General features: G+C 41.4%; 2 protein-coding genes across 8 annotated transcripts in view; one reads left to right on the forward strand and one right to left on the reverse strand.

The window, feature by feature from the left end:
* The window catches only part of SEPTIN2 (septin 2), a 35,486-nt gene extending 21,872 nt beyond the window's left edge, over positions 1–13,614 (reverse strand). For 3 of the 7 annotated variants that reach the window (XM_053951367.1, XM_053951366.1, XM_053951365.1), the window contains exons 1-9: positions 12,533–12,676; positions 11,106–11,139; positions 9,872–9,992; positions 6,621–6,707; positions 5,600–5,723; positions 2,216–2,350; positions 1,863–1,980; positions 474–575; positions 41–186 (exon numbers count right to left, since the gene is read on the reverse strand). In XM_053951367.1, the coding sequence (XP_053807342.1) occupies positions 41–186; positions 474–575; positions 1,863–1,980; positions 2,216–2,350; positions 5,600–5,723; positions 6,621–6,707; positions 9,872–9,992; positions 11,106–11,139; positions 12,533–12,543 (878 nt within the window). In that variant the 5' untranslated portion in view covers positions 12,544–12,676. Of the gene's footprint in view, positions 1–40; positions 187–473; positions 576–1,862; positions 1,981–2,215; positions 2,351–5,599; positions 5,724–6,620; positions 6,708–9,871; positions 9,993–11,105; positions 11,140–12,532; positions 12,677–13,104; positions 13,163–13,359; positions 13,439–13,505 lie in introns of those variants that run through there. The other 4 variants (XM_053951368.1, XM_053951372.1, XM_053951369.1 and 1 more) reach the window with 4 other exon arrangements.
* Positions 13,615–13,700: 86 nt separating this feature from the next.
* Positions 13,701–18,715, forward strand: part of HDLBP (high density lipoprotein binding protein) — a 38,695-nt gene continuing 33,680 nt past the window's right edge. The window contains exon 1 of the mRNA XM_053951357.1: positions 13,701–13,783. The gene's annotated coding sequence lies outside the window, so the exon portion shown is untranslated. The remainder of the gene's footprint in view (positions 13,784–18,715) is intronic.

Genomic DNA, 18,715 nt, shown 5'->3' on the forward strand with positions numbered 1-18,715 from the left:
GTTTTCTAAACTAGCATTTATTTGGAATTTTCTAACTTACATTAACATGGTCCTCAGCTTCAGGAAGTCATTATGTTCTGGATTCTCCACTTCAACTACACCCCATGGGTAGAGCCGACCTCTAACTTTTTTACCTTTTGCTTCAATGAGTTGATTGGATCCCACTACACAAAATGGAATGCTGGCCTGAAAGCCAAAAGTGCAAAAGTTACTCATAATGAACCAGGACAAACAACTCCAAGAACTACTCTTGATCTGCTCAGTGCTGCATATTATGATAAGTTCATAATTATTTTAAATTAAAGGTGTAAAATAAATGAAAGAACTGCTGCCACCAGCTTCCAAGCTAGGGAAGCCTGAGCAAAGACACAGTGACTCTGTGTTGCATTGCAGGTCTTGCTCTAAAGCCATCTGAGCAGTCTGAAAAAATACAATACATTATCCACGTATATAACTTATTAAACCAGTCACACCTTCAGGAGTCTGGTCTGCTCTTTAAAATCTTCATCTTCATCTGATTCAGCATCAGGCAGGTGATAAATCTTGATGCCATGCTCTTCTATTTCATCCAGAATCTGAATAAAAGAAATCAATATAATGTACATGGAGAATCAGTACTTTTAAATCTTAACATAAAATTACTTAATACACAGTCTCTTAAGAAATCTGGATTTATCTTACTAATCCAAATCGCTCAACAAGGATTTAGTTTTAAATACCATATTTCTTCATGGTATTCAACAACTACTTGCCATGGACTTTCATATAAACAACAGTATTCACAAAAAACACCGTCCTTTGTGGAAATTGTGCTTTGTTAAACCTTTGCATTTTTTTTTTTTGTATTAATAAAGGTGTTGACTCAGAAGTTATACAAGCTTTCTTACAGTTTAACCTCCTTGCTCTTACCTCTGAATTACTACTTAGGGGGTAGGGGTGGGAGTGTTTGAAAAACTGAGATATAGACACTACAAATACTTTTTTCTTCATGATTGCCAGTAATGGTATCTGCACCCGGAATCCATTTACCATAGAGCCCAAAATTTGCTCTTTAAAAAAGAATAATCTTTACTTCTGCAGAATTCTAGCACTCTAAACATACCTACTAGAGTATATTATATATAAAGTCTCTATTCCAGATTGGATAAAATAGCTAAAAGGATTTTCAGAATAACTGACAAAAATCATGAAGTTTTCAATACAAAAGCTAAGACTGGAGCATGCCTTTGACAAGTTAATTCTAACACTTCTTTCTAAACTTCATAGCTGTTATTAGCTCATGATGGTTTGTTGAATCCCACCTCCTCCAAGCAAATACAGCATCAAATCCTGCATGACTGAATGTGTTAAGAGGTCTTGCCTCTGGAAGACAGAACTGGAATGCTTTAGGAGTGACACAGGGGAAGAAAAACAACCTCACAATCAGAAACATCTTTGAAAATCCCTTTTTTTTAAATGATCAGAATTCTGACTGGGTAAAAAAACCCAAATATAGATATGCACATTGTATATGCAGATACTATCGCTGCTTTGGGACTGATTAAACAGGTAATAGAGCAATTACCATCAGCAGATGTATTTAAATATTTTTCCAAAGTTTCAAAATTCACTCAATCTAATTGTAAATGTAGCTAGACTGCCATTTTGCAAACAACATTCTCAAATGACAATTTCTCATTTAAATACATAATAAAATATTTTACAGGATATCAAGTTACATATTAAGTGATGCTACACTGTGCATAAGATTATATTTTCCTCAGCTAGGACAGAGTAAGGTTAATGAGAATGCCCCTCTCTTCAGCCACCATACTGCAACAACCAAAGCACAACACATTTCTGCAGACCAGAACAACACTCACCCTTTTCTTTAGTCTCTCTCGCTCCTTCAGAGAAAGTGTATCAGCTTTTGCAATCACTGGCACAATATTTACTTTGTTGTGTATGGCCTTCATAAACTCAACATCCAGAGGCTTAAGGCTAAAATTAAAATATGAAAAAAATGTATTTATTTTTACTCTAAATTACCAATTTATTTTCACTCCAACAGAAATGTCTCGCTTTACACAGAGAGAAAGAACACAGCCAATTAATGTCAGCAGTTATAGCAGTTGCTCAAGTAATGGCAACCTGGTTCTGAAAATTTAAGTCACCAGGCACAAACCAATTCTCAAAAATAAAATAATGTAAAAAAAAATGACAGAGAAACACCTACCCATGACCAAATGGTGAAATGAAATAGAAACAGCAATGAACTCGATTATCTATGATATGCCTTCTGTTCAATCCACTCTCATCATGCAGGTATCGCTCAAACTGCTCATCAATGTAAGAGATTATGGTCTTAAAACTGTAAAACAAACACAGATCTGAGGAATCACCAAAAAGTCCACAACTTTAGGACTCTTTCAAAGGTAATATTAAACCACTAAGATACTCTGCTGGTGAACCAATCTTCTATTGGACAAAAATTCATTTACTGATTCTACAGAACAGGGAAAATAGAAGAGCACACATCTTAACATTTTATCGGAATTCTAGAATAACAAAGAATAACAAGCTACTATGCATATTACATATGTATATAAAGATAAAATATACATAACCCAACCTCAGTTCTACAACAAATTTCTCTTGGGTTAGTGTTTATATCTTGATTAACATTAATCACACTTTTGCAAGATATTTTAAGGTTCTTGTTGCAAACTGATTTAAAATCATAAATGGTTTGCGTTGGAAGGGACCTTTAAAGATCACCTATTTCCAAGCTACTATCATGGCCAGGGACACCTTCCATTAGTCCAGGGTTCTCTTGAACACTTTCAGGGATGGGGCAGTCACAGCTTCTCTGGGCAACTGTGCCAGGGGCTTCAACACCACCACTGGAAAAAAAGCTTTTCTACATCAAACTTAAATCTACTCTCAGTTGCTCTGCTACTACAGGCCCCAGAATTAAGTCTCTTTCCATGTTTCCTGTGAGCCCCTTTGATATATTTCAAGACCTCAGTAAGGTCTCCCTGGAGTCTTCTCTTTTTCAGATGGAACTCCAACTGTCCCAGCCTCTCCTTACTGCTGTTCTGGCCCTTGTATGATTTTCGTGGTCCTCCTCTGCACCTGCTTCATTAGGTCCATGTCTGTCATGTTTTAGAGCCCCAGAGCTGGATGCAGGTCTCACAGGAGCACAGGAGTGGGGCAGAACTCCCTCCCTCAACCACACTGCAGTGTCCACACTGCTTTTGATGCAGCCTGGGATACTAATGGCTTTCAGGAACTGCCTGCTCATATCCACTTTGTGACCACTAGTGTCCTGGTTCTGGCCCAAATCTACAGGAGGGGGCAACCCCAAAGAGGAGCAACTTACTGCAGTGTGCTGAGCCTTGGCTTTTGTTTACTGGACACTGCTCATCACTAGAGAGCACCCTCAGGCGAGGAGGAGGAAAGCAGAGCAACAGGCACCATGCAGCTGAACCACTGCCACAATCTGTGCCACAAACAGCTGCCCCTACACTGAAGAAGAAATCCAAAACTAAAGCAGTTTGCTTTGTGAACGATGAAGAGGAAGCAGGGCCCTCACAGCAGGAGGAAGAGGCAGGGCCAGAGATAACCACCCAATTGCTATCCCTGTTGAGCTACAAGATATGTGAAAAGATTTCAGCTGCCATCTGGGGGAGACCCTGGCAACCTGGCTGCTCTGGTACCAGGACATTGTGGCCCACCACATGGAACCAGATCATAGGGAAGCTAAGCAAGTGGGATCCCTGTGCTGGGATGTGGGCATTGACAAGGAGATTGGGAAGAGGACAGAAACTCCCAGCTCTGGTGGTGACTTCTGTCAAGCATGAAGGAAATGTATTCTCTCAAGGATGATCTAACGGTGTGACCAGGCAGATGGAAGGCCATGGAGGAAGGTATCCAGTACCTGAGAGAACTAGCTGTGCTGGATGCAATCTATGGAGGTCCAAATAACCATCAGTCTCCTGTAGATCCAGATGAGGTCCACTGTACACAATCCACGTGGCAGAAGTTTGTAGAGAGCACACCACTGTAGTATGGCAACTCATTGGCATTATTGTCAATGAAAGAAGGAAAGCAAACAGTGCTTCAGGTGACCCAACTCTGGCAACATGAACATAATTTTTTTTTCTTCCCTACCAACCTGCACCTCAGCTGTGGAAAGCCTGTCCAAGATTAAGAACAGATTTGAAAAAGTCGAGAGGAAATGTTCCATACTCCACAGTATGGACCAATCTCTGCTGTTGGGAGCAAACACCCCCATCCTCAAGAGACAGGATATTCACCACGTGGTAACCTGTCGTTTTACCTGCATGACCACAGAAAAGACATGAGGAAGTGGGATGGAAAACCCACCACTGCCTCAGCAGCATGGGGTGCAGGAGTTGAGAGGAAGTACAACCACCACAGGAAATTCTTCAAGCATAAATGCAGCTCCAGTTTCCAGAGGGCATGTCCTCAGACAGAATAGAAGGGCTGATGTTACTTCTGAAGTGTAAGGCTTCAGAACACTTGCAGTACATTGATGACACTATCATGTGGGGAAACATGGCAGAGGAAGTTTTTGAGCAAGGGGAGAAGATAATCCAGATCTTCCTGAAGGCTGGTTTTGCCATAAAACAAAGTAAGGTCAAGGGACCTGCTCAAGAAATCCAGTTTTTAGAAGTAAAATGGCAAAATAGGCATTGTCAGACTCAAATGGATGTGGCTAATAAAACAGCAGCTATGTCCCCAGTGACCAGCAGGAATGAAGCTCAGGCTTTCCCAGGTGCTGTGGGCTTTTGTACAGTGCATATTCCAGAGTACAGTCAGATTGTAAGGCCTCTCTACGATGTGACCCAGAAGAAGCATGATTTCAAGTGGGGTCCTGAACAACAACAAGCTTTTGAACAAATGAAACAGGAGATTGTTCATGCAGCAGCCCTTGGGCTCACCAGGACAGGACACGTGGTCTTGAAGCTAAATTTCACTTTATTGGGAGATTTAATTTCCAAAATTATGGGGAAAGGCAGAGGTTGCCTTGAGGTTCAGGAGTTTGAGCGATGGGGGAAAAGAGATTACCATTGAAAACTGATTGCTATTGATCTCAAGATTACTTCTCAGTATTTACTATAATGTAAATATGTAAAAAAAAACCTAAACAAAACAACCAACCAAACAAAATCTAAGATGATGAAAAGCACTTAAAAATTAGTCACAGAATCTGAGAATGCTCAAGTGAATGTGGACAAGATTTAGGTGTGGATTTTTGCTTGCTCTGAAGGTGCATTTACTTTCTCAAGAGTATTATTGAGACTCAAGGTCACTGTTCACTTAAAGCTCTTTCGAGCAAAATGGAAGTAAACAAAGAAAGAAAAAGTGTCACAAAATTTATTTCAAGTTGTGTTGAAGTTATCGATGCCTCTTCACATGTACTGGAATTAATTTGTAACACCGAAATGAAGCTTCCTCAAAATTAGTAAACAAAAAAATCCCACCTCAAATTTAGCATTTCACAGACACACAGCACACTTGCACCCCCCAGGACAGGTAAAAAATCTGTGTCAGCCTCCATAGATAGATCAAGAGATGTTCTCTGTGCACGTACCAGTCTCGACAGTTGATGGCATCCCCATATCCCGGTGTATCCACAACCGTGAGCCGCAGCTTCACGCCCCTCTCTTCAATTTCAACTGTTGAGGCTTCAATCTGCACAGTGCGTTCAATCTTATCTGAAAGACAACAAACTCCATCTTGCAGAATCCAGTCTCTAAGACCATGTCATTTTGAGATAAACTCCAAAGATTAATTGGCAGATAAAACAGCATAAATATTATTCTATCGATTACATTCTAAGGCCTGATAACAAAAAGACAGAGTACATAAATTCCTTCAATGTTGTTAGAGGGCTGTATGAGATTTCATACTTTTCTTAAAAATAATGTAGAAATTAAGGCAAAAGGGACTGAGACAAAACCAGTGCTAATGGGACAACAATACAAAATAATATGTAATGGATTTTTTTCTTAAGGCTGGAAGTTATAAGTAATCATCAGGTAACATGATAAAACCATTAAAACAAGTCATTCAACAGGTAGCAAAAAGAGCAAAATTACATCTTTTTTTTATTACAATATTCTCTTTTGCTGGATTATTGCATACCTTGAATAACATAGCAAAAATAGGACAAGGAAAAAAAGAAGAATAGGAAGTGAAGTTCTCATTCACTAAATATCAATCTATAGCAAATGAATTAAGGTGCAAGCAGGTATAAACAATTCATATGTTTACAATTGCAACAGATTAAGAACGAAATAAATTCTCTGATTGTTTTAGCTGATTGTTTATCTTACCATGACACAAAGACTTTTTAAGCAAAAGAAGGGATCAAATTTCTAGGTGTTAATATGAATACACCCAAGGACTAAATAACAAAGACCTGGTAGACGTCCTCGGTGCAGAGGAAAATGTTTTTTTTATCAAACAGCTCAAGTGTCAGGAAATACATTAGAAACTATTACAGCTAGAAATCACTGCTGGCTTTTACCAAAACTCAAAGATAAATGCAGTTATTGAATTTTATTTAATGCATTCAACTCCAAAAACCATTGAGCCAAAGATGTATTTACCAGCAGCTCCTGGGATTATCCTTTCTGGGTAGAGATCTGTCAGGAAGAGGCTGTTTATTAATGTAGATTTTCCTAATCCAGATTCACCTGCAATTCAATATGAAGATAAATTCAACATATTTACATAAATAATTTCAAGAGTATCTGACAGTATTATCTGACTACAGATTTTGTCATATTTCTTTCAAATAAAGAATTTACAAGTTCTAAATTTGGATTAGCCAAGTTTACACAAAAAGGTTGAAAAACAATTTTTACATCTTGGCTTTTTAATGCATTTTCCCAGAGCTTTCACTGTAATTAATGCTGCTAGTCAAGTGGAGTTGTGACCCATTTAGACTTAAGATTTTCCATTTCATGTCTCCTGATTTAAGACATGCTTTTCTGTTATCAGTCCAGAATGTGAAATATCATAACCAGTGAGAAGCTATATCCTGTCAAGGCTTTATCATCAATTTAAACAATGAAAAATGCATTGCTGAACTTCTGTACAGCCAGGCAACATAAAGCAGGATTTATTTCTGGTTTTTATGCCAATATGGCAAACAAGAACTCAAAGCAAGAGGAATATGGCCACTGAGCAATTTTTTTATACTGAAGAACTTCGGGATTACCAAATTGTACCGTAAGTATATTTTTGTTCTAGAGATACTGATGGCCATAAGGAAAATTTAGACTCATTAAAAATCAAGATTTTAATCAGAACAAATGTTTATAGCATAAAAAAGAGCAGCAACTTGAAATGCTCAGTATTGAGTTCACTGAAGAGATCTTTTTCTAGAATTTTAGTTTTACTTCAGGTGTTGATAGGATTAAATTTTAAAAAATAAATGTTAAAAAATGATGGGCCACAGAATCTCTGAGTAACACTGCAATATGAATCTGACAAAAATGTCTAAACAACAGGAAAAAAAGGATGGAAACTGTTTTAAATGAAGATTTGAGTAGGAGCTGCCAGTTTTTAATGCCTTACAGAATGCAGCTTTCAAGATCAGATTGTGCCAGTGCAGCCTGCACCAGTGAAGGTGACATGCACCCAGAGTAACTCAACAGTCACATGGAATTATTTCAGCAAACCAGAAAAGTATGATTTCATCCAATGCCACATTCCACTCTTTCAGTATGGGTAAATATTACACATAAACCAAATCACTTTTCATAGTCACTGTCAATGATTATATTGGCTACAGTAGTTTAGTGACTCCTATGTGAAATAACTATTTAGATGTAGTCATAGCTTAATAATGAGAACAAACCTAAAAATAAACACAAGTGTCTGGGATTTCTTTAGGAGCAACACAGCCAAGCAGCCAAATTCTTATATACTCCAGCTCATATTTTCAGATATCACAGTAAACAATAGCAGGGAAAAAAAAAACATAACCAAAAGCTGTGCAAAAAAGCAAAATCAGTGATTAGGATTCTGTCAGCACAGGCAGCTTTTAAAGTATTTTCTTGCTCAGAAATGAAAGAGGATGGCAACTTAATGAAAAATGATAGTTCAAAACAGGCACTGTGACACAGCCCACAAAAGAACATACTTAAACTCCATGCATATTTGAACAGAAAGAATTCACATTCCAAACTGTTGAAATAATCAACAATTTAAAGCACAGTTTATTTTATCTTACATCAGCTGCCTCCCTCTGCTAGTGTACCTTAAAATACCACTCCAGATTTTCAATGAAATTATTTTTTCCGAGTCCTCTTCCCTTCGTTTTCATTTATCCCTTAAAATATTGGCAGGCAACAACAGTAAAGTTCCATTTCACTCCAACATGGGTGGATTAATTTTCTTTCTGTTACTCTTACACCATATCATTTCCCCTCTATTTCTACTTTACAAGATACTAGAAACAACTGTTGGTCTATATAATTTTACATTGCTTTCTTCCAGAACTGTTTTACGTGGCACTATTTGCAATTAGAATTCAAAGAGATCTAGAAGTTTAGAGAAAGCACATCTTTTCTTTCTCAAAACTGTTCACACTTTTAGGATAGTAGCACAGTAAATTCTGAAGAGTTACAGTAGACACCATAATTTGAAGCAGCTACTTATAGTTTGGTTGTACTCTTGGATTTTATAAGATATCCTTTATGGTATCATCCAAATCAAATCCAATGAAACATACAGTAAAAAACTATGACAAAATTCTAAGGCAAAGATAAAGGCAAACTCTGTAGAATACTGAAGAACAAAATACAGAAGTAGGACAAAAGCAGTTCTAAAGCTGTCATTTGGCAAAACTAATGAAAGGTTTGAGGATAGACTCTCCCTGTAACTACTGAAATCCAAAACCATTAGAAGTTAAACACCTCCTATCATGCACTATCTCACCTCTCCTGCTCATTCCCACTGTGATCTCTCTTAGGCAAATCTAGCACACAAATGGGATTTATTTCTTCTGGTGCCAGGTAATGGAGAGCCTAATTCTATTAGGGTACTTTTGGTGAAAGCCTATTTAAAAGCAAGAATTACAGAGTTCATACACCAAAACTCACAAGTTATGGCTCTTAGAGACAGAGAAGACACCCAAGCCTGATTTGGGAGTCTATTTAATTTTCAAGAACAGCTACCGATTTCTCAAAGGATCAAGGTATTTCTGCAGACATCAGATTTTTCTTTCTGTTCCAGATAGCAACACAGACTCCCAATGAATTATCAAATAGAATAACACTTTAGATTACAACTGCTCACATAAAATCATGATCAGAGTAAAAAGTAACAGCTCACATCAAAACCAGCTGGTCCAATTTTCAGCCTTTCTCACTCTTTTACAAGAGTATTTGGAGGAGTTGAAAAGACTAGAGTTCAGATTGCTTTGAACTAAAGAAGCATAAACAACATTTTAAATAGAATGGTCTCCTTAATACTAGTCTCTTAATCAAAACACACAAATGAACTAGGGCTGTATTCAAATGCAAAACCAGTTTTAAACTACATTTTAAATGGAGTGCTGGAATCCTGTAAGACAGGGATGGGGGGAAGGAAGGGAAGGAAGGGAAGGATTGCTGGAGTGCACAATAAAATTTCTTCACCCACAAACTTATTAATGTATTCAAGCATGGTTTGTAATGTGGTAAACAACTGCTGCAAGAATCAACAAAATATAAAAGAAAGCTCAATGCAACAGCAAAGGAAAGTTTCTGAAGCAAGCTGAAGCCTTAGTATAGTGTAAGTAATAACTGATTTAACTTTAAATTCCCTGTGAGCAAGTGCTAATTGTGAAAACTATAAAATGCTTCCTTACCAACCACCATCAGAGTAAATTCAAACCCCTTTTTCACAGACTTTCGGTGAACCTGATTGGGAAGGTTTGCAAATCCAACATAGCCAGGAGTTTCTGGATTGGTAAATTGAGCAGGCTGTTGCTAAAAATGAAATTCAAAAAAAATAAAATAAGACAATAAGAAGCAACCACTCAAGACTTACTAGTTTGTATAACTGCTTTCCTCACTTAACTCAAAAGGTTTGAAGCTACATGACAGAGAAGAAACTACTCAGGGGTTCCTGCTACTCAACAGTTTCACAAAGAAGTGCAGAACAACTGCATTGACCTAGAGCTTAAAAAACAAAGCTTCACTTGTTCAGATATCCAGCCAAGATCACCTTAAGTAAAATAGAAGCAAAATCCCAAATAATTATTTATCAAAGTATGACAAAATACGAATTGTGGGCACTAATCACTTTTTGAACAGTCTCCACATACAGTTAAAATAAAATAGTTTTCTATGGACTTGAATAAAAAGATGACAATTCCTGATCCATTTGTAGCACATCCAAAGGAAAACCCTGAGCAACTTGTGAAGTAAAAGCCATTTGCTGGAAGTGCTCTTCAGAGAGCTCTCTTCAAGTGTGGGGAAGGGGAATTTACACAATAGTGTTTAGAATGCTCACTGCTACAGATATGGCAGGGAAATCTTTACATCTCTTAGTTCCCTCTTCAAATATGTTACTCAAGCACCTTTTATCACTCATTTCTCTCCAATAAACCAACATGGATGTTTTACCCTTTTAATCAAATGCTCAAAGCCAAGAATTAGATTAATCTCAGCATGACAATAATATTTCAGGTTACAATATTTTAAATGAGGGATTTTATTGGAAAACCAGTTGATTCTATTAGTAAAGAATGAAATTAAATCTAAACCACCATTTTCTTAAATGATGCCTGCTAAAAATGAAATTGCAGAAAGGAAGTTTCAGTGAAGATGTACCAGGGAGCTTTTAAACAACTCTGACCAAAATTAAATCCTTCCAAGAGTATTAGTTAACTGCAGAGATTTATACTTGCATGAAACTACCTCAATCTATATCTTACAGCACTCATCTCTCAACATTGTGTCTCCCATAGACAGTACATTTTAAATACTCTTCATCACCAAACAGATGCAAGTTGTACAATTTGTCATTGAAGATTGATATTTAAAAACAAAAAATATGTTTCCCATTGTTACATTGGAAGACAGAAATGTTATTCTTACCTTGGACATTTTTAGGGAAGGACAGGAAAAAAATCTGAAAAAAAAAATGTTTATCAGCTTATTAAAAATAGTATGAGGAAAATGCTCACCCACAAACCAGTGTAATACCTACTGTTGCACACTAAATTGAAAAAGGAGCATCCCTGACTGGATGTCCAGATTCTGAAACGGTGTCAACTTCTTCACAGAGCACAAGTATTTGATCTTCTGTACTAACAAGGGGCAGAATTTTCACCTACCATTGCTCCTATAAACACAGTCAGACAAGAAATTCAAGCAACATGAATGTGGGGTGCTGAAGGCACCAGATGTGTGACAAACTATTCTGAAGCCTTCACAGTCCACATCCTTTCCGGAAACCAACCAAACCAAACACCTTGCTAAAAGGCACCTTGCTCTTTAGAGGAAAGTTTCTTCAAAGCCAAAAAAAACACCCCTAACTCATGTATGATTTTTCTTTTCAAGCCTCTTTCTCCTCAACATTTCCATCCATGCTTGAGTGTTTTGTAAAGAGCTCACAGCTTCAAAATGAAACATTTTCTCTTCCTCTTTTATACAGATGCTTGCAAACTCAGTCATTCTACCTTCTGTTTACCAATATAAAATTTTCATATGTAGTTGCATGTGAAATATAAAACAGAAAAGAACAAAAAAAAATTTCAAAGATTTCTTATCTAACATTTCTATGCAAAAAAGTCTCTTAACAAAGACTCACCAGCCACTAACTTGCATGATTTCAGAGGATCATGTGAGTTACTGTGGCAACATAAAAATGTGGGCACATGCTGTATCTGCAAGTAACAAGAGCTCAATTCCCTTCTAGTCCCTCTCTGGCTCACCCTCTAACCACAAAGTATCTGTTCCCACTCCCAAAGCCCACAGCCACCTTTTACCTAGCTCACTCACACTTTAATTCTATGGGATTTGAAATTATCACTACCTGATTTCTTTCCATCTTCCAAGCAGATTTTGTCAGCAAGTTCAGCTGTGTGTGAAATTACACCAAACTGCTTCAGTTTGCAGCAGCCTCCAGACTGTTCCTCTCAGCAAAGAGAAATCTTGGAATCAAAACAAACTGCCCAGCATTAGACAGCAAAAGCCAAACTTCTTGTGTCAGGCACAAGGTAAAGTTGTTTCAATGTGGGGATGACTTCCAGGATTTTATTCTCAAATGTACCATATAGGTGTATGTTTACACAATTTTAACCTCATTTGAATTTGATGGGAGTTACAGACTGAAGATGTTAAACATTGAAGCAATTTGGTGTCCTTTCTCATGAAGTCAAATTAGCTGAGAAAAATCTGGCACCCTGGCTACTGACACAAAATAAAAACTGGACAACATGGTTCTCAAGTGAAATTGCATGATAAAAATAAAATCTAGTATCTGCAAAATCTGTATTTCAGTCCATAAAGCAGTCTATGACCTATGATGCATGCAGCTAGTGAAGAACTTTTCCGTGAGCCTTTTATCATGTAAGATTGCTCTGATAGCAATTCTTCTTTCCAAGAGTGTTTCGTGCCCAGTGATGTCATTGATTCCTGCTTAAGCATTCTCCATGAGGGGTTTTCAATGCCAAACAAAACTAGATCCTGCTGGAACACAGAAGAACATTCTTTTAATTTGTGAGACTTGTCTGTCACCCAACTATTTCTCAGAGGCGGGCTAAGAGCAGAGGAAAGTTTCTCACCGCTACTGGGAAACGAAGCAGCGAGCAGAGAGTTATGCAGATGGCTACAGCTACATTATATTTTAACACACGGGCCAAGCACAGAAACCTCCCACGAATGAACTTTCCCACAGCGTTTCCGTCAGGTTTGAGCGCTCCCACACGGGCAGGGGCACACTCGAACCCGAAGGCCAAGGCCCCGTCCGACCGCAAACCCGAGCCCGGGGCACCGCACGGGGGGCTTAGGGTTGCGGTCGGGGTCCGGGGCTTAGGGCTGGGCTGCCTCGAAGCAGCCCAGATTTTCCTCAGGAGCCGGCCATGTTCCTCACCCTCCGGTCTCAACAGCGCGGCTGGAGTTTTCCACGAGAGCATGTTCAGAAGCGACTGCCTTGCACGCTGTGGGAGGGGCCGCCGCCCGGGGGTCCCATGGCGGCCCATACAGGTCCCGCGCTGGGAGGGCGGCCAGGGCCGCCTCACCTCCCCAGCACCGCCCGCAGCGCTCATCGTCACGCTCTCTCCTCACCAGCATCACCCCACCTCAACCAAACCCCTCGGGTTCGGCAGCCCGTCTGAAAAAGACAGACCCTTTCCCAGTGCTCCTGCCCGCCGCCTCCCCTCACGCGGCCGCGCACAGGGACCGCGCGCTCCCCCAGGGCAGGGCTCCTCTCGGCTCGGCTCGGCTCCTCTCCTCTCCTCTCCGCTCCGCTCCGCTCCGCTCCTCTCCTCTCACCTCAGCGCGGCTCGCGCTCCCTCAGCCGCCCGCTCCGAGCTCCGCTCCCGCGCGCGCACGGCCGGGGGAGGGGGCGGTGCCTCCCCGCCACAGGCCCCGCCCCCGGGCGGTGCAGGGCCCCGCGCGCACGCGCGCGCCTCATCCCCATAGCAACCCGCTGGGACGGGGCGGGGCCGCCCGCATGTTGTAGGTCGCGCGCATCCCCTCTGTTGCACCAAGATGGCGGCCGGGCCGTCGGCCTCGTACCCAGCCTAGGCTTCGCTGCGGGCCGACTAGAGGTAACGCCGGGCCCGGCGCGGCAGGGCGGGGGCGGGGGCGCCTCAGGTGAGCGGGAGGAAGGCGCGGGCCCGGCGCCGTGGCCGGGCGCCTTCCGTCGCCTGCAGCAAGATGGCGGCAGCGGCGAGAAGGGCGGCGGGCGGGATGTGCAGCGAGTGCCCGGCCCCGCTCTATGGTCGCGGCCGCTGCCATTGGCGCAGCGCGGGCCACGTGCCGCCGGCGCAGCCCGCACCGAGCCGGGGCGCGGGGGCCGCCCGAGGTCCCGCTCCGCCGCCCGAGGTCCCGCTCCGCCGCCCGCGCCGCCGTGGCGGCGGGGAGCGCTGCGGGGCCGCCCGGCAGCAGATAAAAGCCATGAGTCATGTCCCGCTTCCTTCCCCCGCGGGCTGGGCCCGCGCCGCTGCTAAGGGGATGCGGCTGGGGAAGCGCTCGCTCTCCCCCCTGCCCTGCGCCCCCGGGCCCGGACTGCTGCGGGCTCTCCAAGTGCAGTAGCCTCCATTCCCAGTGCTCCTGCGCCCGAAGGCTGAGGCTGCGCCGTGGGCCGCCGTGGGGGAGGGCTTTGGCCTCACCTGTGACACTGCAGGTAGCGTCAGCCGCCTCTGTGCATGATACCAGGGGAAATTCAGCCTCTGCTGACCTGCTCTCTGTGCCTGCAGTGTGGTTTGATTTCGGGTTATTTATAGACCGGGATGATCCAGCAATCTAGCCGCCCTGAAGAGGGTTAAGCACGGGGCACTGATGATTCTTGAGCTATAGCTGAAATGGCACATGATAAGTAGCACTTACGTGGTGGCTTTCCCCAAACAGTAGGGGAGGTTTCATAACTGGCAAGAGTAATTTCTTCCACTGAAAGACAAGAAGCCAGAGAGGTGATTGTGCTGGGAATGTTGGTAATACAGAGATCAGTTAACTTGTAAAATGAGGCAAGGGCCTTGAATTCACTAAGCTTAGAATTTGAAACATTCTCATTTCTGTGCCTGTGAATTTAAGATTAGTGACATTCAGTCCCAAGGTGTTTGAAAGAGTAATTTCTTGTCTTATCCTGTTATGTAATGACAGAGAAAAATCTGCACGCTCATGTGTACTGCATTGCTTTATCACATTTTTCTGTTCAGTAATGTAACTGAAGAATCTGCCTGGTGATTTAGTCTCCATTTTTCCTACTGGCTCTATTCTGACAACTGTCTTCAGTTAGAAGACAACAGATAGTACTTTGATTTGTGTTTGCTTTTTTTTTTTTCCCAAACCTGACTTGGAAGTGGTGTTTTGTGTATTGTTTCATGTGATGGTTGGGCTTCCGTCTCCATGGTAAAGGAACATATATCAGAGGTGAAGCAGGAAAGGAAGCAATAACCTAATGTGTGGCTGTGTATCTGCTAAAGCTCTGTCTCTATAACCCTTTGCCTCTGTAGATTCAAGCTGTTAAAAAAAAAGTCTTCCTATTTGTACATGGATTTTCATAAAGCATGGCCCAAATCATAGGCAGAGCCATCCACAACAAAAACACACAACCTTTTCCATAAAGGTCCACAGTATAGTTCTACAGGGATCAGAATGACGCAGGCACAGGAAGAGCTCTCACTAGAAACAGTAACTGCTGGTATGTGACTGCAGGGTGGCAGAGGCAGTGTAACCAGCCAGCCTGAGCTTTGCCACTGCTGCAAAGTCCAGATCATTCTCAAAGGACAGTTTTCCAAGTAGCTTCTATAAGAAACAGTTAAAGATTGCTCCAGGTTTGTTCTATGTAGATCATTCTGGTGTGTCCACAGCTGGTAGTGTGATACACACTCCTGTCTCCTCCTTTGTTGCAAGTTAAGCTGATTTTTTTTTTTTCTGTTGGCTTCTTTTTCATCTCTCCCCGAGTTTTGCCTGATAGGTTGAAAAAAATGACATATCATCTTATGATTTTGAAGGTTATTATGATTCCTACTTTTTCATTAGTCTCTCTTACCTAGACTGGGATGATGAGGAATGTTTCCCCTTGAACTAGAATTGGATCATAATGTTGTTGTTGGTTGTTGCACAGCTTAATGGCAACAATAGTAACTTGATTTTGGTAGGTTAAGGGTGGTTTTTCTTAGTCAAGTAGCTGTTCTTTTTCCATTTAACATTAAGCTACCTCTGAAGATAGTATGGTCTATTAGAAGAGAGCTTTGTAACCTTGGGGTTTCCATAGCTATAATCTGAGTGGGAGCCATCCCAGACAAGGCAAACTGTGCAATTTGCACCTTTTTGATGAAAATTGGGATGTTTCACTGGTTACAGTATTTTGGGTGATACTGCCTTTTCCAAAGCATATGATTCTCTTTATATATAGAAGCTTGTTAAGCTTGTACAAATGCACTTAGGATTGTGCTGCTGTGAAAATTTGGGTAATTCCTCCAATCACTACTCCAATCAGATGGTCAGGGTAGTCAGCAGTGGCAATGGGACCAGTCCAGAACATTCAAACTGAATGCAGGTGTGTGGTTAGAATCATAGGATCATTTAGGGTGGAAAAGACCTCTAACATTGAGTCCAACACTTCACCCAGCACTGCTGTGTTCATCACTAGCCCAATCCAGGTGCCATGTCCATACATCTCAAACACTTCCAGGGATGGTGGCTGATGGGTAGCCTGTGCTGCTTCCCAAAATCCAATCTAAACCTTCCCTTATGAATGAGTGGTTCACTTACCATAACTGGGTTTTGTCAGTTTCAATGGTGGGTTTCTGTAGTGTCACATTTATGTGAAAATGTTTCTCTTTGAAAAAAAGTCACTCAACAATGGTTCAACTTTGTTTTGTATTCAAGAATTCTTCAGAAGGAAATCCTCAGGCCTGTATTGTGCAGAGCTTATAAAATAAACCTCAGAATGAAATAATGAGACTGGCAAGTGTTCCCATGAGTGTTTTGAACCCTTATGGGAATGTTGTTACAGTCTTGACAAAGACATACAGAGTAGGGGTGGCTTCCCCATCCCTGGAAATGTTTAAGGCCAGGACTTGGAACAACCTGGCCTAGTGGAAGGTTCCCTTCCATGACAAGGGGTGGAATAGGATGGTGGTTAAGGTCCCTTGCAACCCAAGCCAGTCTGTGATTCTGGGATTCTGTGCACCACTGCAGGATTTACAATGGGCTTTTTTAAAGCAGGCTGAGAAAGGCATGTTCACCCAGGAGGTAACAAGTCTGACTTGTCCAGGAGCACGGTGCTGAGAGGCCCAGGGCCTGCAGAACTTCTGCAGCATGTGTCTGCCCAGGAATTAAGTAGGTGCTATTGTATTAAAATATGAAAACAGATAAAGAAGAGACAGGAAAATAAAACCCAGCTGCAGGATTAAGCCTCTGTTCCTCTTCCTAATTACCCTACCTTTGAAAGCAGGATGCTGCTGTGTAGCTTGTTGGGCTTTTCTCATGTTTTTTTTATTTTACTTATTGTTTTTTGTAGGCCTTTGGTCTGGAAGCTATTCCTGCAGAGTCTGTGGTGTTGATTGTGAGCCTGCATTTGGAGTGGAAGGGAGGGCCCTAGTCAGTAGGGCCTCTTGGGGAAGGGATTGCAGAGGACCTAGGACACCTGGAAGTGGTCCCTGGCCTCCAGGTGTTCATGCTAAGCTGGTGATTAAGTCAAGAATCTAGTATTGTTTCAAGGATCTAGGGCTTGTTTCAAGAGCTCTTTCCATTTTAGAGATTCCTAGGTTTAGGAAAACAATTTTGGGTTCCTAGCTTATCCTGGATGTGGAATTACACCGGAGAGATTTGTATTTATATTTATGTTTGTATTTATCTGTCCTTTAGCTTTAAAACAAAGCAGATTTTTAGGATATAAACAGTCTATTAAAATCTTGTGATTTGTATTCCCATCTTAAATGGATAAGTCCTGAATGCCTAATGACTCTAGTGATCTTTTTCCACATCTTCCTTCTGTGAACTCATGTTGGCCCTCAGCTCTCATGGTGCGACTTCAGTGGGAGGAAATCAGAAAGTCAGGTTGGAAAAAGATCTGTCAATAGATGGGGAGGAAAAATTCCAGCCAAAGCAAGGGGGAAAACTGAGTTGTTAAAGGATTTATGCATTTAAGGTTTTAATTGCAACAAGGAGGAGTAATCAGGCTGTGATTAGTGTTCTGAGTTTGCTTGATAAAAAAGGTGTGTTAAAGCTGAAATAGTTTATTTGTCCTTCATTTAGGTGATCTGTGGTGTTTCTACCTACAAAAGGTCTGATATTTTCCAGCAGTCTTGCAGAAGTACAGCAATCATTTCTGGCAGCTGCCATATAATACAGATACTTCTCTTTGATCCCGCTGCTAGACTTCACTTGTCTCTCACGACTGGTTCTATGTTGTTGAATCTTGCATCTGGTAGATCTCTCAAGCCTCAATGATACCTACTAATATTTTGCAACTTATTGCTAGATATATTAGCATGTGAGTAACTTAAATACACATAAGCACTTCTGTGGGTGCAGAGGGCTGACCTTGGCCACAGCTGCCTGGCCTGTGGGAGCTGGCTGTGTTGCTGAGGCAGCGAGGGAAGCATGTCACTCTTTTGTGAGGAGCAGGGGTTGGAGCAAGTAGTTATGTCCAGCTAGAGGCACAAAAGAGGCACTTGCAAAGCAGCAGGCAGAAAAAAAAAAACAGGGAGAAACCTGAGAGAAAAGATAGACCACAAAAGGCTCATCTAGAGGAAGTCGTAACGAGTTCAACTTCAGTGGAAAAACAGCACTAGTAGAAGGGAAGGGATTGGTTCAGTAGCTGCAAGACACAAAGAAATAGTGACTCACAGGAAAAGTTTTGCCTTTGAGAGGCTTGAATAGCACAGGCATATTTATGTGACCTCCCTTAAAAGATGTTATTTAATTTAATTGCAAAATAAAATGGATTTACTTGTTGACGCAGAATGGAAGTAGTACCAGATTCTCTTACACTCCACAGCACAGTGTCTGGAGCTGTTTTCCAGCAA

Source organism: Vidua chalybeata, chromosome 10, assembly GCF_026979565.1.
Source record: "Vidua chalybeata isolate OUT-0048 chromosome 10, bVidCha1 merged haplotype, whole genome shotgun sequence".
Lineage (NCBI taxonomy): Eukaryota > Metazoa > Chordata > Aves > Passeriformes > Viduidae > Vidua > Vidua chalybeata.